At 32.6% G+C, this 25,544-nt stretch overlaps 2 protein-coding genes and 1 long non-coding RNA gene across 5 annotated transcripts in view; 1 reads left to right on the plus strand and 2 right to left on the minus strand.

The window, feature by feature from the left end:
- The first annotated feature begins 4,521 nt into the window (after positions 1-4,521).
- LOC145334047 (uncharacterized) overlaps positions 4,522-25,544 on the plus strand; it is a 344,996-nt gene continuing 323,973 nt past the window's right edge. The window contains exon 1 of the mRNA XM_080179325.1: positions 4,522-4,542. The gene's annotated coding sequence lies outside the window, so the exon portion shown is untranslated. The remainder of the gene's footprint in view (positions 4,543-25,544) is intronic.
- LOC145334060 (uncharacterized) lies at positions 7,658-8,902 on the minus strand. Its single transcript, XR_013884697.1, has 3 exons — positions 8,776-8,902; positions 8,128-8,525; positions 7,658-7,879 (listed from the first exon to the last, which is right to left on the minus strand). It is a non-coding gene; the product is annotated as an uncharacterized LOC145334060 (long non-coding RNA).
- LOC145334050 (uncharacterized) lies at positions 9,072-12,458 on the minus strand. 3 transcript variants are annotated; one of them, XM_080179330.1, is made up of 3 exons: positions 12,332-12,458; positions 11,941-12,081; positions 9,072-11,435 (listed from the first exon to the last, which is right to left on the minus strand). In XM_080179330.1, exon 3 carries the CDS (start codon positions 10,953-10,955, stop codon positions 9,528-9,530), a length of 1,428 nt encoding a protein of 475 aa, XP_080035456.1. In that variant the 5' UTR covers positions 10,956-11,435; positions 11,941-12,081; positions 12,332-12,458; the 3' UTR covers positions 9,072-9,527. The 3 variants fall into 3 exon arrangements, with proteins under 3 accessions (XP_080035456.1, XP_080035454.1, XP_080035455.1); XM_080179328.1 differs by having other exon boundaries at positions 11,684-12,081; XM_080179329.1 differs by having other exon boundaries at positions 11,941-12,388.

Raw genomic sequence — 25,544 nt, forward strand, 5'->3', positions numbered from 1 at the left:
GTAAATTAATTAAAAGATACATACAGAGAGAGAGAGAAAGAAAGAGAGAGAGAGAGAGAGAGAGAGAGAGATAGAGAGAGAGAGAGAGAGAGAGAGAGAGAGAGAGAGAGAGAGAGAGAGAGAGGGAGAGAGAGAGAGAGAGAGAGAGAGAGAGAGAGAGAGAGGGAGAGAGAGAGAGAGAGAGAGAGAGAGAGAGAGATAGATAGAGAGAGAGAGAGAGAGAGAGAGAGAGAGAGAGAGAGAGATGAAATATGAGTAAAAAAGAGAGAGAAAGAGAAAGAAAAAAGAATAGCCCATAAAGTTAGTGTGAAATTTGTACAAAAAGGATCAAATTAACAAAGAAGGTTTTTGACTTCTTAATTAAATACTGGAATATGGTCAATTAATCTCAAAAGTAAACTATGGTTTAGCAGCTACAAGTCAGCAGTTTGGCAGCAGCTGCGAGTTGTAAAAAATTAAACAATTTTGCTGTTTGTTGAGCCATAGACTGCAATCGTCTGCTTACTATGTCGGCTGCATAATGTCTTTTTGCATCTTCAACCTATAAAATTCGGCTGGTGGTTGAGGTTTGCTACAAAAAAGGCGCATCTTCCTATAGAAATTCAACATAATCATGTGTTAAAATATAAATTTTTCCTATTATTTGTTTTTTAGACAATCTTTCTGTTTACCATTTATTTCCTTTAATTTCCTCCACGCCCTTTTATCAAACTTTTTCTTTTTTTATTTTTCTTTTTATTTTTATTTATCATATGACGTTATAATCTGTGGAGTCACTTTTTCTTGCTTCTTTATTATCTTCAGAAAGGGAGGGAGACAATGGACAGTTTATTACACTAGTATCCAATTTTTTATAATCTCACTTTCTTATTCTTTGGCTTAAAATTTTTGGGTACTAAATTCTTATTGGTTGGTTCATTTACCAGCAGTGTCTAAACGTTTCAACCACCAATTGTAATCTACTGAATGGTTAATTTTGTTTATCATCATTGGGAATGTATTTCAATTTATCGTCCATTGTCTTATCATTCTATAGTAGAACTTTATTATGAAAAGTTAGAAAAATTGTGTTTTATTTGATCTTCCCTTATTATTTTCTAACTTTCCAAAGAACAATTTATCTCCATTGACCTATCTCTCTTATCCCTATTTTGATTGACAATTATAGGCCATTTGTAACATAAGAGTGCTGAAAAACTATCATTTAAATAGTTTTTATTTTCTATCTATTTTAGCCATTTTAAACTTTTCTTAGGAAAAAGAGACACAGAAAAGGAGAAAGAAAATTATAAAAAGAGAGAAAGAGAGAGAGAGAGAGATAAATTTTAATAAAAACAAGGATGACAACATCCATAAAAGCGAAGCACTGAAACGGTAGGACAAACGGACATTAATACTTGTATAGTGTCTGAACTGAATAATCAGAATATAAAAGTATAAGATTCGAAGCAAAATTGTAAGTAAATTTGTTGAAAAACTGCTTGATACAGGATAATGTTTATGGACATACTTACATCTTTAGGGCTTGATTGTAGAGTTGCTTCGCTTAAAATATTGTTCTTTGTTGTCCCAGGAATCAATATACCAAATATCAGATCAAACGGATAATTAGATCATATAAAAATTCGTTGTTAAAAAAGTAGAAAAATCAACATGTTTAAAATGGACGTACGGACATTCTGGTAATGATTATAGAGTTGCTACGCTTTCTAAATCGTACCTAACTATTACAGGAATTACCATGCAAAATTTGAAATCGATAGGACAATTCTAACATGCTTAAATTAACGAATAAAAGCTATTTAAAAAAGTAAAAAAATCAACATGTTTAAAATGGACGTACGGACATTTGGGTAATGATTATAGAGTTGCTACGCTTTCTAAATCGTACCTAACTACTACAGAAATCACCATGCAAAGTTTGAAATCGATAGGACAATTCTAACATGCTTAAATTAACGAATAAAAGCTAACTATCTCGGACGGACGGACGTACGGACGGACGGACGGACGGACGGACGGACGGACGGACCTACCCTAATTATAGAAAAGCTTCGCTTTTAAAAATACTTATAAACCAAAAGATATAGACAAAAAAGTAACTTTAAAACTTTCCCTTAATTCTTTTCTGTAAAATTCTGCGTTTTGTAACTTCTAAGTGTGTGTGTGTGAAAAATTGGATTGTATATTAATACTTCTGCTATTGTCCCCACCCTCCCCACACATAGATAGATATTACAAGTTTGATAATAGAAAATAGGTGTTAAAACATATCATCATATCGTCCTTGCAAAAATTTCGCAACATTTTCAGAGTTATTACAAAGCATATTATAACAGTAGTTTATGTAGATGCATAAGTCTAAAATGTACTGTTACAGTACAGAAGTTAAAAAAGACTTTAGACACTGAGTTCTTATTTAGCATTCAGAAAATGTATAACACTGTACATCAAGATTATGTCTGGTAAAACTACAAATAATAAAAGAATCATACTTTCGATTTAAAACTCCAAGTCCAAAAATGTTAATTTTATATAATTCTATAATATGATGTTATTGTTACCTTTATTAATAGCTGATCTATGATTTTCTAATAAATGTGTAAGTAAAGTTATATAACTTAGACAACTACCTAGCGGCTCAAGTGGTGGAGACCTTTTACGTCTGCTAGCAAATTGATTACTGCTCTTTAGTAGCAACTTGGTTGTGTTTATATTTCCGTCGCTATTGGCTGACATTCAAAGACCCAATTGTTGAACGTTGGCACATGGTCCCCAAGTTGAAAAAATCAAATATAGTTCGTTAATACTCTATTTTTTAGATGTTGTCATCCTTTTTTTGCTAAAACTTTTATCCTAGCTAAATGAAAAAGACATATAATGTTATGAAATAGAAAAAGGGAGTTTCTGGAACTCTAAATATGTATCTATATATATTGCACCTTCATCCCCTATCTTAGGGAATAAGACACCGGATGATAGATTGATGTTAACCCCCAATTACGATAAATAAATTTAACCCTTCATAATCTAAGTCATCTGCGAAAAAGGGATGACAAAACTTAATCTTATCAAGCTTTAAATTTTTAAGCCAATAAATAAGAGAACGTGTTTATAAAACTTTGGGTACCAGTATAATTTACAGTCCAATGTCCCCTCCCGCTTTGACGTACTTGTGATGCAATTTAAAACAAAATATTAGAACAGTACAGACAAAATTACAATTTACTATGTAACTAGCCTCAAACCTGCATGGCTACATACCCCCCTACCCGCTTGAAAAATCAATGGTCCATTTTTGGGTAAAGGGAAATTATCGAAATTTGCAATGTAACATGGCAAAAAAGAGATAGAGAACGAGATAAATAGAAAGAGAGAGAGAGAGAGAGAGAGAGAGAGAGAGAGAGAGAGATAGAGAGAGAGAGAGAGAGAGAGAGAGAGAGGAAAATAAAAAGAGATAGATCAATGGTCCATTTATAGGTAAAGGGAAATTATCGAAATTTGCAATGTAACATGGCAAAAAAGAGATAGAGAACGAGAAAAATTGAAAGAGAGAGAGTTAGAGAGATAAATAGAGAAAGGGAGAGAGGTAAATAAATAGAGAAAAAGAGAGAGATAAAGAGAGTGATTTAAAAATAACCAAAAATAAATAGTAGGACAAAATTTTAAGTAAATAAAGGTTATATCCTATTTGGCTAAAAAACATATGTTGTATATACTTATTTCTCATTATGCCTTTTTGAGAAAAAAACACTAGTCTCTCTATAAAGTTTTTCTGTCTGTGTGTTACCAATTTGGGGTGCTACATGGAAATCTACTTGGACCCGCGATAAATGACTTTTTTTTTATTTTAGTATTGAAAGCTGCTCTATAACTAGCGTCGGTCCTTTCGTATGTACCTCCGCACGAAAACAATTTTTTTTTAAATTTATTAACAAAATTGAACAAACGTTCACAAACAGATAAAATGGTTTCAAAAAGACATAGTCGCAATGTTTGATTCAGGAATAAAGGTTGGGGGGGGGGGGGGGGGAGGGATAAATATGTAAAAAAAAAATTATTTTTAAACCTTTTAAATTTGATATACCCCACTCTAAGTTTGTTTCATATAAAAAAAATCTTACGGGGGAGGGGGGTATATAGAAAAGATGAATTACCCATCCCTATTTCCATGGGGGTAATGCATAATACACGGGGTAGGGTGGTGAAAAGACGCAGAGACCCGCCCTTTAGTAACAGAGGAAATCGTAGGGATAAATATTCTGATAAACAATTAGCAGAAATATTATGCAATTATTGTTGTTCGTAAATAGCGCAGCATCAGCAATAAAAGGAGTAAGACAAACGAACGTACTTTTTTATAGAGTAGATGCTGATTGCTCATAGCACATTTATATAAATTCTTTTTTAAATCCAATATTTTAAGGGATTAGACAATGGACGATAAATTGATATACAACCCCAATGAACATAAACATAAATACCCAATCTGTATATCAAATAAAACGACCAAGTTAATATTGTTTGATTCACTTCTACAAGAGATGCAATTGATTTTTTTCTTTGAAATGTATTTCATTACGAAGCAGCAGTAGTTACTATTTTATAAATGTTATGGTTGGGATAGATTTATAACTGTTAAAAGTGATCAAATTATTGGTTAAAAAGTTTGGACACTACTAGTTTGAACCAACCAATCAAGATTTTATGAAGATTGAAGGAGAGATAATTTCTATAAAACTTTGGGATCCAGTATAATTTACAGTCCAATGTCCCCTCTCTCCCTAGTTCGACCACACGTTTTAACAACTTAGAATGTAATTAAATTTTGTAGAAAATGTATCCAAAAAGAAGCTTTTTATAACTATACAAACATTCACTGGGGCGTTTTTTTTTTACATAACAACTTAGTCAACAAAAATAATCAACCAAGTTTGAACTATCTTTCCCCTAAATGTTTTTTAGAATCATCGCAAATTAGGATATGGAAGAATCGTCATATTTATTTTAAACATTGGATAGTGATTTCTATAACAATTAGGTACAACACGGCACGTCTCAAGCTAATTTGTTAAAGTAGTTTTACAACACATTTAATCTTAGTTCATAATTTTGAATATTTCTTTTGAGCTTCGCTCTTTTTGATAATTTCATCCTTTTTTTCATTAATTCATTATTATTTTTTTTGTTATTATTTTATCATAAAATTTGAACTTCCTCTGTAATTAAATAAAAAAAATCATAAAAATCCTCCCAATTTTTTTGCTTAATTACGGCTTATTCATAATTTTTGGCGCAGCTACTTTATAATTACCCTTTTATGATGCTTTCCCTCAATGTGATTGTCGAACACTGAAATCCTATTTTAAATTTTTTATTAGAAATCTAGCATCTAGGGGCTTTCTTTGAAGTAATAGGGAATGTTTAAAAATAGACCTAATAAAGACCTAAATCTAAACATAAAACCTTTTAAAACCATTTGGTGCCTTTGTTAAGCTCCCCTAGAAATAATAACTGAGCTACAGACAAATTATCTTACTACTTTGAATATTTTTTTCTAATTCTTGTCTTATTATTTTGTAGCTGAACAAGACATTTTAAAGATCTGATTTAAGATTCGATAACTTTTCTTTAGCTCACCACGAGTCACCAATGCTCCGTTAGAAGCTTTTTTTCTGGGAGGGTAATTCAAGTTTTATATAGGAATTTGTGTTAATTACCCCCCCCCCCCCCCCTCCCCCCGACAAAAGAAAATATTAATCCAAGTGAAGGAACCTCATCTAAAATTATAAACATCCCCCACTGTTTGCTATTTAAAATGTTTAAAACAACAGATTCTGACGATTTTTCCGTAAATTTTTGCTTATTTGTAAAATCTGAAAATTATTAATTTGAATTTTAAATATATTTGAATATAATTAGAATAATGTTAAGGCAAAATTTCAGAATAATTTTATTAGAGAAATATTCATAAATAGAATAACATTGTACATAGGCAGCGAAACTAAATAACTGTAGATTAAGGTTTGGCCGGTTATCCGGCCATTTTCAATATCCGGCCGGTTACCGGATATTGAAACTATTAGGATACCGAAATCCTTCTGATATATAATGCCGGATATCCGGTCATTCGGCCGGATATTCGGTTATTTGCCGGATATCCAACGTTGGTCAGATATCTGGCCGGATACCGGATATCTAGCATTATAAATTAGCCGGATATCCGGTATCCGGCCCAATCCTAATGTAGATTAAAACTAGTGGTGGAAAAGTATTAAACACATGTAGTTTGTACAACCCTATCAAGATTTAATAAAAGTGCCCAAAGTTTTTAACCAAACGAATGAGATAATTTATCCCAAAATAAAAGGAAAAACAGACATACGAACGAACGGACACACGTAATTATAGAGTAACAACGATATTCTAACACATGATGATGATGGTATTTAGCCAGGGAGGGAGGGGACATTGGAATGAAATTTATGGACTGGTACTTTAACTTTTATTGGAAAACTTTGGGTACTTTTATTTGCACTTTGGGTTGGACAAACTTTTAACAATAATTTTAATTTTTAGTAGGTGTAATTTTGCATATCATAACTGTTAATGTGCATCAATTGTCGTGCATTGTCTTATCCCTTTAGATTGCTGGGTATTACTAGTATTAAATGCAAATTTTTAAGAATGCAGAATTATTTATAAAATAATTAATAGATTTATAATCTTTATTTGATTAAGTCCGTACGTCCATAAAGGATAATTTCTATATAAAATTCTTCTATCTATCTCTTTCTCCCTTTTTTCTTCTAATCTATCTATCTCTATCTATTTATTTGTAACAATTTTTCTTGATATTTCTTATTATTTATTTTAATTAACATTTTTTTTATTTTATAGGTATGTTATTAAGAATGAAAAACGCACCTGTAAATTTGTCGTTTATTTAGTTGACTTACAATATCTAAAAGTGTCGATAATGGGATAATAGCTGACATTTCGTCGACATGACGTCACTTAAATTGACCAATCTAAAATGTGTGTGAGAGAGAGAGAGAGAGAGAGAGAGAGGGAGAAAATAAGTGTTATACGATTGTCCAAAACCCAGGAAAGTGACTAAAATTCTAAATAAAAATCAATATTTTAATTTACTTTTTTCATGATTTATATAAAATTAAGCAATATTCTTTTTATTTTCGATTTCCAGAAAAGTTCTTTCATGATTTATATAAAATTAAGCAATATTCTTTTTATTTTCGATTTCCAGAAAAGTTTGAGGCCAAATATTTTTTCAGATGAATTATCATTGCTTGGTTATTACGTTGTACTTGAACTTAGAGTGTTGGATTTAAAAGGGATCCCCTTTGCTACACACAGTGGGTCAGTTCCTTGTATTAATGGCCAAAATATTATCTACATGGATTTAAAAGAGGTCGTCTATGCTACACACAGTGGGTTAGTTCCTTGTATTAGTGGCCAAAATATTATCTACATGGATTTAAAAGGGATTCTCTGTGCTACCCACAGTGGGTCAGTTTCTTGTATTAATGGCCAAAAGGTTAACAACTGTTGGATGAATCCAGTAATTCTAGGTTTAATTGGACGAATTTTTATAGAATAATCAGAGTAGCTTCAACCAAACTAAATAATGCAATAATTTATAGATTAATTTAACATATATTTACAGTTAGGAACATTAAACAAATGATATGATGGATAAATTGATATAATATACTATCTGGCCTTTTTTTACCAGCTTACTATGATGATCAGTAGACTCTTGACTGATAGGATCACTTACTGCATACTAGGGGCGGAGCAATCTCTTCAATAGCTTCAACACCAGAACAGTTGGGGCACTGGAGACTCTTTGTTGAAACTAGAATAAATATAATTATTATTATTTCATAAATAATTATGGATATAAACCTATAAAAACTAAAGGTTTAAATTAGCTCAATAAGTAGAACAGAGCAAACAAATCTAGTGAATTTTTCACTAAATCAAAGCAGGACAGACTTTGCTATCATCTAGTTGCTTTTACTTTCAATTTAGCCTAAATAAGTATAAAGTTTAGGGCTAAGACAACTAAACATTTGATGCATTAAAGTAAAAATATATAACTACCTTAAATTGCAGGGATAGGCTTCGTCCACAACATCTAGGGGGGCTTCTCCTTTGGCAGCTATTTTAAGTACTAGGGTGTACTAGGTATATATTAAGTATTATGTACTGTTATATGTAAAGTACAAGTTGCTATTAGTACCTACTAAGTAACATATCTAAAGGTACTAATCTATTAGCTAATATAACAACAAGTAGCTAGCTAAGCTACTAATATGTAAACCATGTATATTTATACTATACTGTTAGTATTTTCTTACTATTTGTATTTATAAAGCCTGGGATTAGAGTAGGTCAGCAATCAATTGTCAGCAGCAGCACAAATCTCGGAAACAGCCATCCTGGCTTGTCAACCTCAACTGCTGGCATCTAGGAGTTTCTCTAGATTCAAGGCGCTGCACCTAAAATAATAACAATTTTATTTCAGTGCAATTATAAAGGTAGTCTATGCTAATAAGTCTATTATTTCAATTAATAAGTCTGTTATGGCCAAGACTTTCAAATTATATAATTCTGACCAGGCTAATAACATTGTGCACAATGGAACACATCTAAAATATATAAATGTCTAAATAGTTCATCTTTCTATGGTGTTTATTAAATTTAAGCTAAAGGACATTTTATAGTATATTCTAATAATTAAAGACTTACCCGATCACTAATCCAAGGGAGTCAAGCTATGCACTATGGACCACACCGGCCTAAAACATGATTAAACATTATATATAATTACTATGGACTTTATCGACAAAGTAACTGAGCCACACTGGCTTAAAACATTATATATTATTTTTTATACATAAATCTAATGAAAATTAGTTTCTGCAGTTCGTCGACATCTCCTAGTAAATCATGCAACACTGCGCCACTTTGAGATGCAGAAATTAATGCTATTTACTATTTTTAGAACAATTTGATCTAACATATATAACAATTACTATTTAAAGTGGTGACACACTGTGTATTTGGGGGCGGTGACTCACACCGTGTATTTGGGGGTGGTGCCTCACAACGTGTATTTGGGGGCGGTGCCTCACACCGTGTATTTGGGGGCGGTGCCTCACACCATGTATTTGGGGGCGGTGCCTCACACCGTGTATTTGGGGGCGGTGCCTCACACCGTGTATTTGGGGGGCGGTGCCTCACACCGTGTATTTGGGGGGCGGTGCCTCACACCGTGTATTTGGGGGCGGTGCCTCACACCGTGTATTTGGGGGCGGTGCCTCACACCGTGTATTATGGGGCGGTGCCTCACACCGTGTATTATGGGGCGGTGCCTCACACCGTGTATTTGGGGGTGGTGACTCACACCGTGTATTTTGGGGCGGTGACTTACACCAAGTATCTAAGGGTGGGGACACACTGGTGTCTAGGTGCGTTGATGTACACCTGAATCTATTCTGCTATACATAACTCATGTAATCTGGATCCATAATTTGACTATACTGTAGTCTTAAGCAACATTGTTGACATGGACCAAGATTTCTATTTTGTATCAGGTTTAATAAATCATTTACTTGATATCTAAACGGCAATTGAATATTGTGTTCATTTGCATATTGTGGCAACTGTTTAAATGAAAAGCATGACATATGATGATTGTCATGCTTAGGCAATAGGCAATAACTATGAGTAGGCACTTGTCTAAATTGTCCATACTGAGATGTTGGCAACAGTGAACAATACTGAGATGTTGGCAACAATGAACCATACTGAGATGTTGGCAACAAACTATACTGCTGTGTTGGCAATGAACTATACTGGGGTGTTGGCAATGAACTATACTGGGGTGTTGGCAACGAACTATACTGGGGTGTTGGCAACGAACTATACTGGGGTGTTGGCAACAAACTATACTGGGGTGTTGGCAACAAACTATACTGGGGTGTTGGCAACAAACTATACTGGGGTGTTGGCAACGAACTATACTGCTGTGTTGGCAACGAACTATACTGCTGTGTTGGCAACGAACTATACTGCTGTGTTGGCAACAAATTATTATACTGGGGTGGTGGTAGCTGTCCATACATTGGTGTTGTACCAAAACTGGATCTATGGGGTGGTGGTACACTAAAACTATGTAATGGCAACTGGGTCTTGTTTAAAGTTGGTTTTCCTATAGAACAATTACTATCAGTCTTTGATTTTCTCCTCTTTCTATGCCTTTTGATTTTTGTTTTAGAAGCAAAAGGATCTTTTTCAATTTTAGTATTATCACTGCTATTCTCAGTGTTCTCATTAGTAACAGCATTATCAACTAATTCAGCTGAGCTAATACTAAAGCTAGGGGAAACATTTGAGGGTATTTCAATTAAATGATTTGCACCTGAAGCTGTAGCAGGGCAGTCAAAATCACATTCTTCAACCTGAGTTTCTATATTTGTATACTCTTTAGTGTCATCAATTTCACTGTGACAACCTAAACAAAAGAAATTTAATTTGTGTTTGATGTCACACTGCTTTCCATGAAGTTTATGAACATCATTCACACTTTGGCCAAACTCTATTCTACAAATCATATCATTAATACATAATATAAATCTTGATGCATTAAATAAAGCTTGTTGGGCCATCAATAGCAATTTTTTATATTGTTGCTCAAATTCTAACAACTCAATATCAATCATGACAGCTCTCTGTAAATAAATTATTTTGGGTACTATCAATCTTCTTAACTCTATAAGCTCTTCAAGCATACCATTGTTAAAGGGGCATGGTAGGATGAAGGATTTTATTCTATCTATTCTCTGTGCTAATCTTAATGCAATTGTTTTCACATCATCCTCAAACTCACTGAGGAGAATATTACTATTTTTATTTAAGGGTTCCATATCTAACAATTAATAAACTATTGCATATAACTTGTTAACAAAATAAACGAATTTTGTTCTATCTAATGTCAAAGGTTTCAGCTTCCTATGAGGTTCGAATGGGAGCTAAAGAAATTATATCTAATTTATTCTATATTATGCCTAGTGGTTTACAATTTTAAGTTTCAATGTTGGATGAATCCAGTAATTCTAGGTTTAATTGGACGAATTTTTATAGAATAATCAGAGTAGCTTCAACCAAACTAAATAATGCAATAATTTATAGATTAATTTAACATATATTTACAGTTAGGAACATTAAACAAATGATATGATGGATAAATTGATATAATATACTATCTGGCCTTTTTTTACCAGCTTACTATGATGATCAGTAGACTCTTGACTGATAGGATCACTTACTGCATACTAGGGGCGGAGCAATCTCTTCAATAGCTTCAACACCAGAACAGTTGGGGCACTGGAGACTCTTTGTTGAAACTAGAATAAATATAATTATTATTATTTCATAAATAATTATGGATATAAACCTATAAAAACTAAAGGTTTAAATTAGCTCAATAAGTAGAACAGAGCAAACAAATCTAGTGAATTTTTCACTAAATCAAAGCAGGACAGACTTTGCTATCATCTAGTTGCTTTTACTTTCAATTTAGCCTAAATAAGTATAAAGTTTAGGGCTAAGACAACTAAACATTTGATGCATTAAAGTAAAAATATATAACTACCTTAAATTGCAGGGATAGGCTTCGTCCACAACATCTAGGGGGGCTTCTCCTTTGGCAGCTATTTTAAGTACTAGGGTGTACTAGGTATATATTAAGTATTATGTACTGTTATATGTAAAGTACAAGTTGCTATTAGTACCTACTAAGTAACATATCTAAAGGTACTAATCTATTAGCTAATATAACAACAAGTAGCTAGCTAAGCTACTAATATGTAAACCATGTATATTTATACTATACTGTTAGTATTTTCTTACTATTTGTATTTATAAAGCCTGGGATTAGAGTAGGTCAGCAATCAATTGTCAGCAGCAGCACAAATCTCGGAAACAGCCATCCTGGCTTGTCAACCTCAACTGCTGGCATCTAGGAGTTTCTCTAGATTCAAGGCGCTGCACCTAAAATAATAACAATTTTATTTCAGTGCAATTATAAAGGTAGTCTATGCTAATAAGTCTATTATTTCAATTAATAAGTCTGTTATGGCCAAGACTTTCAAATTATATAATTCTGACCAGGCTAATAACATTGTGCACAATGGAACACATCTAAAATATATAAATGTCTAAATAGTTCATCTTTCTATGGTGTTTATTAAATTTAAGCTAAAGGACATTTTATAGTATATTCTAATAATTAAAGACTTACCCGATCACTAATCCAAGGGAGTCAAGCTATGCACTATGGACCACACCGGCCTAAAACATGATTAAACATTATATATAATTACTATGGACTTTATCGACAAAGTAACTGAGCCACACTGGCTTAAAACATTATATATTATTTTTTATACATAAATCTAATGAAAATTAGTTTCTGCAGTTCGTCGACATCTCCTAGTAAATCATGCAACAACAACACAGATTTAAAAGGGATCCTCTATGCAACACACAGTGGGTTAGTGCATTGTATTAATAGCCAAATTATTAGCTAAATGGAATTTATAGGAGTTCTTTATGCTATCCACATTGGGATAGTTCCTTTTATTAATGGCCAAAATATTAACTGCATGGATTTAAAAAGGGATCCTCTATGCTACCCACAATGGGATAGTGTACAAAATATTAACTGAATGGATTTAAAAGTGATCCTCTATGCTACTCACTTTGGTATAGTTTCTTGGGTTAATGGCCAAAATATTAACTACATTGATTTTAAAAAGGGATCTCCACAGTGCTACCTACAGTGGGTTGGTTCCTTGTATTAATGGTCAAAATTTTAACAACACTGATCTAAAAGGGGTCCTCTATGCTACCCACAGTGGGTCAGTTCCTTGTATTAATGGCTAAAATCTTAACTAAATAGATTTTAAAAAATGATCTGCAATGCTACCCACAGTGGGTTAGTTCCTCCTATCAATGGCATAAATATTAACAACGCCAATTTTAAAAAGGTATCTTCTTTGCAACACACAGTGGGTCAGTTTCTTATATTAGTGGCCAAAATATTCACTGCATGGATTAATAAGAGAACTCTATGCTACACACAATGGGTCAGTTCTATATATTAATGGCCAAAAGGTTAACTTCCTGGATTTAAAAGGGGTATCCTATGTAACACACAGTAGGATAGTTCTATGTATTAATGGCCAAAATATAAACTTCATGAATCTAAGAGTGGTCTCAATGATATACATTTGGATTAAAAAACAGACAGGCATCTTGTTATTTTTAATAAGATTTATATATCTTTGTCTACAATATCCTAAAACCTGCTATTTCAAGAGATAAACACATTCAACTAAGTAAGCTTGATATTTTTCTACTAAAAATTTGATTTTAACTCACTGTGAAATAGTTGGTTTTAAAGTGTGAAGATGACTTATGTGAGTCCATACAAAGTCACCATGAACGGACATATCTTACTAAATAAAGTAGTAACCACTTTTTGTCTGTAACTAAGGACCTCCCTAACCGCTGAACCGATATGGTCCTCACTTACAGTGAAGCTTCTTATAGGTCCTTGGATGGTTTTAGGCTATTTTATTTGTATACCTTAAAATTTGGGTATTGTTTTATGTTATTTTTCTGCCTTTTCTTATTTTTTTTAATATTAAGCACCTAGATGTTAGGGGCGCAGCCGCCAGTCTTGATTATAAAGTAGCTTATAAATTAGAAAGATAAAGAGAGAGAGAGAGAGAGAGAGACATATATAAAGAGTAAGAGTACGATTATACGATATATTATATCAGTGGATTTTGCTAACTTTAAAAATAGCTAATTTGAATAAACGTTTAACCCTTCTTCTTACGTATATCCTGTAACAAATAGGGGTATTGTCAATAAATCGCCAAATTTCAATTGTAGCAAAATCAGCTTTTCTGTTAAGTTTTATCTTGGTCAAAAAATCATTTTAGGCATTATTGAATTAACGTGTAAAATAAAGTTGTTTTGTTATCCTTTTATATAAAGTAATTAGTTTATTGTTTGTCATTTGAGATTAAAGGAAAGCTTCACAAAGTTACTGAGATTGTTTTAGGCTATTTTACTGCCCCCACATCCCCTAGATGCTATGGTCGTAGCCGTAATATGTCAGTTTATGTAAATTTTATTAGCGTCGACACAAATTATTATGATTTTAAGTCAATACATTTCCTATTAGATTAATAGAGGTCCCTATGACAAATATTTGGGGACCGAATTTTAGCTGTTAGGGGGGAACAACTTCAATGTAGCAAATAGATAGGCAACTAGATTTTACATTTCAAATACTCAATCTCATACAGAGGGATATGTTTTCAGAAAGGCTAACTGTTCTTAATGTTGACCTAACGCATAGCATAATCAAATCAATAGTTTGACCTAATAAGCGCATTTGACTGGAATCTTACTCACGACTTTACTAAATTTTGCTAAAGCTACTATTCCTTTTTTTTAACAAAGACCAAAGTGTGTAAAAAATTAGCTATGTGACGTCATAAAAATAAGGGATTATCTATCTCTTTTTTAGGGGTTTTCTTTCCAACTTCTCCTCTCATCTTCCTCATTTATATGACGTCACATAGCTCTTTTTGACACACTTTGTTCTTTGTTCTTTTCTTGATTATCTGTCTTTGATTCCTGTTCAAACCAATATACGCACCAATAGCATAGCACTAGGTAAAGGGTTGTACAATAAAGTTATTGGATCAGTAGGTGTGCTTCTAGTGTATTATTTTTTTTTTAAATCGAAGCTTTTCTATAATTAGGGTCGTTCTTTCGGTACGTATGTAACGGATAGTTCCTTAATTTAGTTATGTTAGAAATATCCTATTGATTTCAAACTTGCATTACGGTTATGAAGGAATTTTGTAACTCTTTAAATGTCCCATTTGTATGGTATTGTTTATCGCATCGTATTATAGACATCTTTCCGCGGATTTAAAAATAAAAATTTTCAGAAGAAAACCCATTTTGTTAGCCAAAAGAGGCCAAAGGCCCAGGCTAACAAAACTAGTTTTAAGTATATGTGTTTTATCCAATATTCATGAAAAATTGTCTCTAATACGATGCAATACTGAGATACTCTATTTTCCAACTTTGTATTACTTACTTTTGTCTGCAAGGGTATGATACTAGCCACAAGTACAAATACATAGCCAATTTCTATCCCATGGTGTTCTTACTTTTCAACCACTTAAAATTAGTTTATCCTAGAGCACTTGTTGGGGGGGGGGGGGGAGTTTCCCCCCCCCCCCCTACCCCCCAATTTTAATCTTACTTTTTCAAAGAAACAGTAAAAAATGTTGGGGTTCTTTTTTTAGGGGTGATTTCTCTTAGGAGAGTGGGGGTAGTACCCTCCCCCTAAATAGTTATAAATCTTCCTTAGAACTATGAGAAGCTACACTGTAAAGGAGAAACATTTCGGTTGAGCAGTTATCGAGATCCTTTAGTACAAACAGACATGCAGAAATCCTATTATTTTCAATTTTAAATGGTTGAATTTTACCATGAAGAGAGGGAACAATGAAATTTTTACTTGTACTCAGTTTTAATAGCAAATGTTCTTATTCGCTGTGTAATAAACTTTGGGTACTTGAATTAAATCATAATTGGTTGGTAGAAACTATTTAGCAGTCTTTTCCACAAATGATTTTCTAAATAAAGGATGATTGTTTTTTTTTCATTAGAGTAAAACACTAGGGGGAGAAAGGGTTAAATAACTGTATCTCCCCATCGCATCCACCTTGTGCAACCTTTCTATTGGGTCATTGAAAATCAACCAATGGTGTCGCTTAGATGAAGACAGCCAAGTAACAGAAAATAATTTAGAAGCAGACGAAAGAGGTCTTTGAAAAAGGAAGGAGGTAGTTGTCTGTATTTACATCTTTACTACAGATCTGTTAATTATCCAATATGGGGGATTTATTGTCCATTGTCTTATCCCCTAATATCCTAAATTTCAGCCATTACTTAGTTTTTGCAATGTGTAACTTTTGCTATTTCAAGATATTTGTTGCTACGCATGAAATATTATAATATTATGTATGCGTATTACGTATGTACGCTAACAGGGACTTAAGAATACTCAAATAAGTCCAAAAAAATTTAAGAATAAATATATTTTTTCAAGCTAGATAGATTAAAGTGACAAAGACCAAATTGTGTCAAAAATTATCCATGTGACGTCATAAAAATGAGGGAGATGAGAGGAGAAGTGGGAAAGAAAACCCCTAAAAAAGAGATGGATAATCCCTCATTTTTATGACGTCACATGGATCATTTTTGACACAATTTGGTCTTTGTCGATTAAAGTAAAAGAATAGAGAGGGCATGAGCTATATGTAATTCTACCAACAGGGCGGGGACCCTGTCCCAATTTTTTATTAGGTTTTTGAAATCCGCTAATGGCGTCCCATTAAAAAATAAATAGAAAGCAATTTTCTAGCAGGTAAAAAGGGTCAATCTAAATAGGATAGGTTAAGTAATGTCAAGAAAATAAGTTCCCCATAGGGATAGATCCTTACAGGGTTAGTGTCCCCGAAAAAGGTCTAATATTTTTCGATGGACTTGTTGGTCGTTTGTCAGTTTTATTTAGATTAATTTTATATAACATGGTCAAAAGTTTTGGCAGGTTGTTAATATGTCAGCTAAGGACACTTTTTCTTATTTATACGACCATTTACCCCACCCTATATTCCAGAATTTAAATACATACAAATTTCGAACGCGCATACCAGAGGAGGGGAAAGTGTAAGGGAAAATAATTTTTATAACAGCCAAGAAATTGTTTTGTTGTTGATTTAGGCTTAGTAAGTCTGAAGTAAGCTATCTATTTATCTTTTTTTCTCTTTTCTATCTATCTTAAAATTTTCTCTCTTTCTCTCTATTTTTCTCTCTCTCTCTCCTTTTCTCTCTTTTTCTTTCTCTATCTATCATTTCCTCTCTCTCTCTCTCTCTCTCTCTCTCTCTCTCTCTCTCTCTCTCTCTCTCTATCTCTCTCTCTCTCTCTCTCCTTTTCTCTCTTTTTCTTTTTCTCTTTCTCTCTATTTATCTATATTGGGTTTTGGACATTCTTATAATACTTATTTTAACCCTCTTTCTCCCCTTCCCTCCCCCCCCTCCCCCCTCTCTCTCTCTCTCTCTCTCTCTCTCTCTCTCTCTCTCTCTCTCTCTCTCTCTCTCTCTCTCTCTCTTTCTCAAAACGCCTATTATAGAATATTTAATAATTTAATTCTGCCATAAAAGTTGTTTTACTTCAAAATTCATTAAAATTTTTAGTGTTTACTTATTTTTTACAATTTTTCTGTGCGTTTTATGTACAATGTACATGGGTCTAAGGGCTTTAAGTATAACAAGACCAAATTTTTTCATGAGCAATGAAAGAAAATAACAGTAAACAAATATACAGAAATTATACAAATGTTTTGCAGTAGAAAGATTAAAATCATAAAATGTAGGATAAGCCGTTTAATATCCGTTGGATTAGAACCGGTTACCAGGTAAACTGAAAAATCTTGTAAAGTATTTTAATACAGCCAAATTTCCATGAATAAAAATGAAAAACTAATAAAAGTTTTCTTAGCCCGGGCCTTCGGTCTCTCAGGGCCAATACAACTGATTTTAATCATTTAAATGTCCGTGGAAAGCTGTCTATAATACGATGTAATACATAGCTCATCTGTAAGTCTGTACTGGTATCTACAGATGAATATTTGTGTACTCGAACTTTCATTCGATGGCTAAAAAACTTAAATCCTTTTATTGGATCTAGATTGACTAGTTCAAGCTAGCAGTGTCTAAAGTTTTCTACCACTAATGATTCTTATCCCTTATGATCCCTGTTTAAAAATAATTAATATCATTATTCATTATAAGAATAGCGTTACATTTTTATTATCAACATTTAATTTTAACATAACGTCGATAAAAATTATTATCAGCCATGTCGAAAATGTATTTGAATGACGACGAAAATTAACGTTAAACAAAGCAGTTTTAATGGTATCGCTTGTATCAACACAGCCAAGTAGCAGAAAATGATTTAGAAGCAGACGAAAGAGGTCGTTGTAAAAGGAAGGGAGGTAGTTGTCTGTATATACATCTATACTATAGATCTGTTGGACATACCGACACAGAAAAGGTAGATATTAGAGTAGCTTAGCTCCTAAAAAAAGGATAAACAAGAAAATGAAATGACCCCAGGGAGGGAGGAGACAATAGACTTTGAATTAAAGTGGTACCCAAATACATTTTTGATAGGTTGGCTTTTAAAACTTTGGGTATTTTTTTATAAATCTTAATTATTTAATTCAAATTTCTACTTTTCTTGGCTTATAGATGATAAATTTTGTTTATCATCATTGGGGATGAACAACAATTTATCATTCATTGTCTTATCCCTTTAGTTCCTTGTGAGAGCCCAGACGAATAAAGTTATTTTATCGCCCAATTACTGGGGCTATACTTGTGTATAAGCAGACATAAAAGTTACACATTAAATACTTTTTTTCTTCATGGGTGTCCGTTCTCTACCGCATAAATGGATATATTAATACTTGGATGTTACACAAGATTTTCATGTTCTCTAATAAAGTGAAATTCACAGCGGGCTAAAATAACGATACCACTAACCCAAATCCTTTACACCATTTCCTCCCTTTCTACTGGATGAACTAACTGACCAATAGATGAGTTTCATGTTAGCAACCTAAATTAACGACAGTTTTTCTCCTATATTAATATTCATGTATATTTGATCACAATAGCATCTATACTATAATATAAAGTAGTAAGGTTTATTTTTGTCTGAAGTTAAAGATCTCAAAAACTTCTGGTTCATATTGATTGTACTTTTGAGGGAAGTTTCATTAGTGTCTTTGGGTGATTTTAGGCTATTTTTGTAACCTCCGTTGCCCTTATCTAGAGGCTAGGGGTGAAGTAACTGGTTTATTATAACAAAGAAACAAAGAGAGGGGGTTGGGTTTAATTTATGCTGTTGTATTATTATGCGATTTTGATTATTTGAAAATAAGTTATACACACATGCGGAATTTATTGCACACTTCTTTTTCTTGGAACATCGTAATATAAAAGTATGTAAAAAAAGGATTTTAAAATATTTAATTTAAATTTTTGTTGTAATGTTTGTTTATAATTTTATGTAAACTTCATATTTTAGCATTTTTTTCAGCCTTAGCCATTATTTTTTTTCTCTCTCTCTCTCTCTCTTGTTCGTTCCCTATCCTTTTTCCTGGATCTAAAGGGATAAGACAATGGCAAATAAATTGATGTACATCCCGAATGATGATACACAAAATTACCCCTTCACTAGATTACAAATAGTGGTTAAAACGTATGTACACTCGATTGAATGAACCAACCAATCAAATTCATTAACGTTGTCAAGCAAACTATTAAAAAAACTTTATTATAAAACTTTGGGGACTAGTGTAAGTAGTTCTCTTTCTCTCATTCTTTCTTTCTGTTTTCTTTTCTTTCCTATTTATATATCTATCTATTTTTTGTTCCTCCCTTTATCTTTTTTCTCACTGTTTGTCTTCTCTCTCTCTCTCTCTCTCTCTCTCTCTCTCTCTATTTCTCTCTCTCTTTCTTTTTTTCTCTCTCTCTCTCTCTCTCTTTCTCTCTCTCACTCTCTCTCTCTCTCTTTCTCTCTCTCTCTCTTTTTTTCTCTCTCTCTCTCTCTCTTTTTTCTCTCTCTCTTTCTCTCTCTCTCCCTCCCTCTGTATCCTTCTCTCTCTCTTTTTATTTATTTATCTATATATCCATCTATCTGTCTGTCTGTCTGTCTGTTTGTCTGTCTGTCTGTCTGTCTGTCTGTCTGTCTATCTATCTATCTATCTATCTACTTCTCTCTCTCTTTCTCTCCCTTTTCCTTTCTTATAATGTTTTTATAAAAAGTTAAATTACTTATTAAAAGTAATTGTGTCAAAATTTAATATGGTTGTCAAAAGGGCAGTTTTACAGTAGGTATACAACAAAAAAGGTTTACTTTCAAAAACAGCAAAAAAAAAGGGTTTAGCTTTAAAAAATTATAGCTGACATATTATCATGGATGTAGAATATACGTGGATACTATGACAGGGGAAAAATTGTCGTCAATTTAGCTTGCTAACATGAAACTCGCTTATTGGTCAGCTAGGATATCCAGTAGAAGGGGAGGGGATCGGGCAAATGGGGACAGGGTGGATGGTGGATATCGTTATTTTAGCCCGCTACAAGTTTCAAATCATTACAGTACATGAAAATCTGGTGTAAAATCCAATTAATAATATATCCATTATTATAGCTATGCTTTCCAAAAAATTGTAAACTCATCTACCGTTTTTAAGATATTACTGTACATAATATACATAGTTTCTATTTTGTATTGTTGTAGGTTTGAAAAAACGCCAGAAAAAAGTTGGGGAAATTTTAAGCCTTTTATTAAGTTCTATTTTTAACAATTTTACACCAGATTACACTTTTTGCTTATTAGGGAAGTTGATAATTTATCGAAATAGTAATTGGATCATGGAAAGAAAACGAAGTAGCGGGTTTCTTCGTGTTTTCACAGTAGCTTTTCTCCTATTTCTAACCCTGCGGGGCCAATTTTCTAACCCTGCGATTCAAACATTAACATTTACCTAACCTGAAATAATCTAAAGCTACTGTGAAAATCTGACGAAACCTGCTACTTTGTTTTCTTTCCATGATCCAAATAATTAGTAGATAAAGATTTTTAGAATGGACGGCAAAGCTTTTTATTTTAGCGGGGGTAAAAAATGAATAGGGGATTAATTCACATTTGCCAGATTTTTCAAAACTATGAGCATTAGGTAAACTATGGTGCGATGAATTTTTAATGAATTAAATATTTCATTACTCCAGGTTAGGTTAGGTTAGGTTTTATTAGGTATTGGGTAGCCCCACCACAGGGTTATGGTAAGCGTAGGAAAACTACCTCACCTCTTTATTTTCAATTTATTTTAAAATGATGTGAGGGGAAAGTGTTTTATTTTGTGCTCTATGTTAAAAGTAGTAAAAATAACTCTAGAAAATTTTAAAATGTTGAATTATTTCAATCGAATTACAGTTTTATCGTCGTTTCTAATCCAATCCAAAATTTCTTCCAATAAATCCTAAAGGACTGTGTGTTTTTTTAACAATTTTCGGCCTATTTTGCTTATCTAAAATCGTATTTTTGTGTTACTTAGGGCTCTAAAACAGCTTGATTTTTTTTGGAATCTACATTTTGATATTTGTTTTTCAAAAGGGTTGTAAAAGATACTATTTACGTACAGTCTTTTTATTATTTGGGGCACTCAATAAAATTCTTTTTTTTTCTTCTAATTTTATATGTTTTTACAATAAAAACAAATAAAACTTAATAGCAAATGAGATAACAAAAATATCAAGATAGCATACAAGATACCCTTAATTGAAAGCAATTAAAGTTTATTATTATGAAATATTAAACAAAATAGCATTTTTTATTTCTTTAGATGCGCCAACCCTCTCTCGATCAAAATTATTGGTTAAACCGCAGAGACACCCCTCTAATCCCTTCCAAATTAGGCCCATAATCCCGTCCATAAAGCTTATGGAACTGCCTAAACCCTGCTTGGCCTGTGTATATCATGCCAAAGTGGTCGTTTTAATATTTTTATTATGTCTATGCCACCCCGATTTATTGGTTATATAATAGAGTTGAGTGGCTGCTCTATGGGTTGAACTTGTACGTTAGTACATAAATTTTTCTGTTTTTCTTTAATATTTATATATCTTAATACTATATTTGCTTAATAATATGAATCTATTTTTTATTTCTCTCTCTCTCTCTTTCTCTATCACTCTCTCTCTCTCTCTCTCTTTTTCACTCTCTCTCTCTCTCTCTCTCTCTCTCTCTTTCACTCTCTCTCTCTCTCTCTCTCTCTCTCTTTTCTCTCTCTCTCTCTCTCTCTCCCTCTCTCTCCCTCTCTCTCTCTCTCTCTCTCTCTCTCTCTCTCTCTCTCTCTCTCTCTCTCTCTCTCTCTCTCTCTCTTTCTTTCTCTCTCTCTCTCTCTCTCTCTCTCTCTCTCTCTCTCTCTCTCTCTCTCTCTCTCTCTCTCTATCTATCTATCTATCTATCTATCTATCTCCCTCTCTCCCTCTCTCTCTCTCTCTTTCTCCCTTTTTTTTCTTTATCTTTTTCCTTTTTCTCCAAAAGCAACTTATTTTGATTTCCTACTACCAAGTTAATACTAAAAAGGATATTATTTCATGTATGAGTAAGTTTAATTTTGGAGGATTTTTTAATGGATTTTTTTTACTTAAAAGTAGAAAAATAAGGTTCTTTTTTAATATAGAAGATATAGTATAGCCATAGTACAAATTGGGATTGGGGATAACTCGCGCCACTTTTCTTGACCCTAGAGGAAGCTATACAAAGTGTCTCAAAAAATCAGCCATGTGACGTTATAAAAATGAGGGATTAGAAGAGAAGTGGGAAATAAAAAACCCTAAAAAGAGATGGATAAACCCTCATTATTATAACGTCACATGTCTAATTTTTTAAGACACTTTGTAAAGATTCCCCTAAAGGGTAAGGTTACATTCTTTTGGAACACTTAAAGGAATAGTACCCAAAAAATGTATTACTCCGTTTTCCAACTTTTAGGTTATTCATTGTAGCCAAAAGATTATTGTAGACGGGAAATAAGTAATTTTTATTTTGAATTCTCATACTTTAACTCAAACGTTTTTTTTATCAATTCATTTAACTGTTAGCATGGGGGGGGGGGTCAAATAGTAGCAAGATTGTTACGAACGGGGGGGGGGAGTTATTTTTGGAAGATTTTAATTTACAACACTTTTCCCCCCCAAGGCAGAATTTCACAAAAAATAGGAAGATTAGATTTAAAATCAAATTTCACCCCCCCCCCCCGCAATTAAAGAGTTAAATGTTTCTTTATGAATAACTCAATGAATTTTTTCAGACAAAGGTTCAAGTATACATCAAAATAACCGTTGGTGTCAAATGAGAGAAAAAGGTTCAAATTTTAATCTACAGCCATTTCTTCTCCCAAAAATCATCAGTGACACAAATTTATATTAGCATTCTTGAAGGTATTAGGTGTAAGATTATTTTATCGTCTTACCAAGTCAAAACTAACATCATACTGTTGACATGCAATTTCAGAGTAGCTTAAGTCGACTTAATGGCATAATATAAGAGTGGTCATTACTGCCTTATTATCGACAATTTTTTTACATAGCTTAGGAGGGGTCAAGACGAGGAGTAGAGCTAAATCGGTTAAGCAGTTACCGAGATCTTAATCTTCAGGCGGAAAGACATCTTTCTACTTTGTATTACTGATATACAATTTTAACAGAGGTAGTTTTTGTAGGGTGACAAAAGCAGCCATGTGACGTCATAAAAATGAGGAAGATGAAAGGAGAAGTGGTAAAGAAAACTCCTACAAAAGAGATGGATAATCCTTCATTTTTATGACGTCACATGGCTGATTTTCAAGCCACTTTGTCCCCCTACGTTTTTTTGACGGGGGATTGTGAGTTATAAGAAAAGCATATGTCTCTTACAGTCACGAGTGGACAGGGAACTGTTTTCTCAAGCAAAAAATCAGGGATCTAAAGGGATAAGACAATTGCCGATAAATTAATATACATCCCCAATGATGCTACACAAAATTGCTCCTTTATGCTGCTATTTACATTAACATAAAGCATAATTATTAGACTATAAAAGTTTTAAAGATTTTTAATCAATATAATAGATTTGAAATCTGCATAAAATTTTAAGGATTTTTTATAAAATTAGTTTTTTATATAATTCTTTATTTAAAGGCGCAAATACAAATTAAGTTAAATAATTTTGAGATCTGTGATTAGTGGATTGAAAACTATCTGCGCTCTGATTGGAGAAGCTTAAGTGACGTACATCATTCAACCAATTAGAGCGTAGGTAGTTTCCAATCCAGCTATCCTATTGGTCAAAATTTATTAACTTAAATCGTATTTGCGCCTTTAAATAAAGAATTATATAAAAAACGAATTTTATAAAAAATCCTTAAAATTTTATGCAGATTTCAAATCTATTATATTGATTAAAAATCTTTAAAACTTTTATAGTCTAATAATTATACAAGAAGTTTAAAGTCTTGTAATAAAGTAAAAGGGTGTCTGTTTGTACCGAAGGATCTCGCTAACCGCTGAACCGATATGGTTCTCCTTTGCCGTGTACCTTCTCATAGGTCCTTGGAAGGTTTATAGCAATTTTGGGGGAGAGTACTACCACCCTCCCATGAGAAATCGCCAAAAATATAAAAAATAAAAAGCCCCGCTTAGCAGATATTTTTTCTAAACAGCTGATTTTAACACAGAATCAAAAGAAAACATTTTACTTGCCCCTAGAGGCCTATAGAGATGCAACCGCTAATTGTTAAATAAAACGCTAAGCTGGAATACTTTTAATTCATTTTTTTTCTTGGAACATTTTTCTGTGTGTTTGTGAAACAGACAGATATACTTTTTGTAGCCATCTTCCTTTGACCATTATTATCTCATTTTCATTTATCCATTTTTCTATCTGACTACTTTTCCATATGAGTATCTTTCTATCTGCTTATCTTTCATTTATCCATTTTTCTTTCTGTCTACTTTTCTATCTACTTATCTTTCTCTCTGTCTATTTTTTTCTACGTTTTTCTATCTATCATTCTATCCGTCTATTTTTTCCCCCTCTATAAATCTTTCTCCAAGCCTTTCTACCTATCTTTCTTTGTATCTTCTCTTTAATTTATCTTTCTATCTCTCTGCCTGTCTATCTTTTTCTTTTTATATCTATCTGTCTATTATTATTTGTCTTTTTAACGGTCTGTCTATCCATCTTATTTGGCCTTTATTTCTCTTTTGTTTATTTAACTTTACGCTGTCTTTCTTTATTTCGTTAAAGTCTATTTCTTTTATACAGCGCTTCCATAAAAATTTTATACAATTCAAGATTTTGTATTAGTTAACTAAAGCGGTTTTGCCCTTATTATCTAGGGTAGAAAGTATAGTAAAAAAAGCCTTAAACCATCCCAAGACTTTAATCTAAAAATAGAATAGCCTAACCATTCTGAAACTATGGTAAAGCTTCCATAAAATGGATAACTCAATCGTTTCAATAATAAGTGAGATTTAAACGAACATAAAAACCTTACTACCTTATATGATAAAGTCAAAAATAAATAAAATGAGAAAAAAAATTTAAAGAATTTATAGAATACACTTAAAAGCATTTTAAAAATCTTTCAAAATATTTGAATCCATAATTTTAAAATTGAATTTAAAATAACATTTCTATTATTTTTGTTTAGAAAGGGTTTAGATATAGATTCATAAAAATGATAAGTAAAAATAAAAGTTTAAAAGAGCGTTTTTCAGTTTTTTGAAACCAG

Source organism: Acartia tonsa, chromosome 12, assembly GCF_053477335.1.
Source record: "Acartia tonsa isolate MP-2025a chromosome 12, ASM5347733v1, whole genome shotgun sequence".
NCBI classification, from domain to species: domain Eukaryota; kingdom Metazoa; phylum Arthropoda; class Copepoda; order Calanoida; family Acartiidae; genus Acartia; species Acartia tonsa.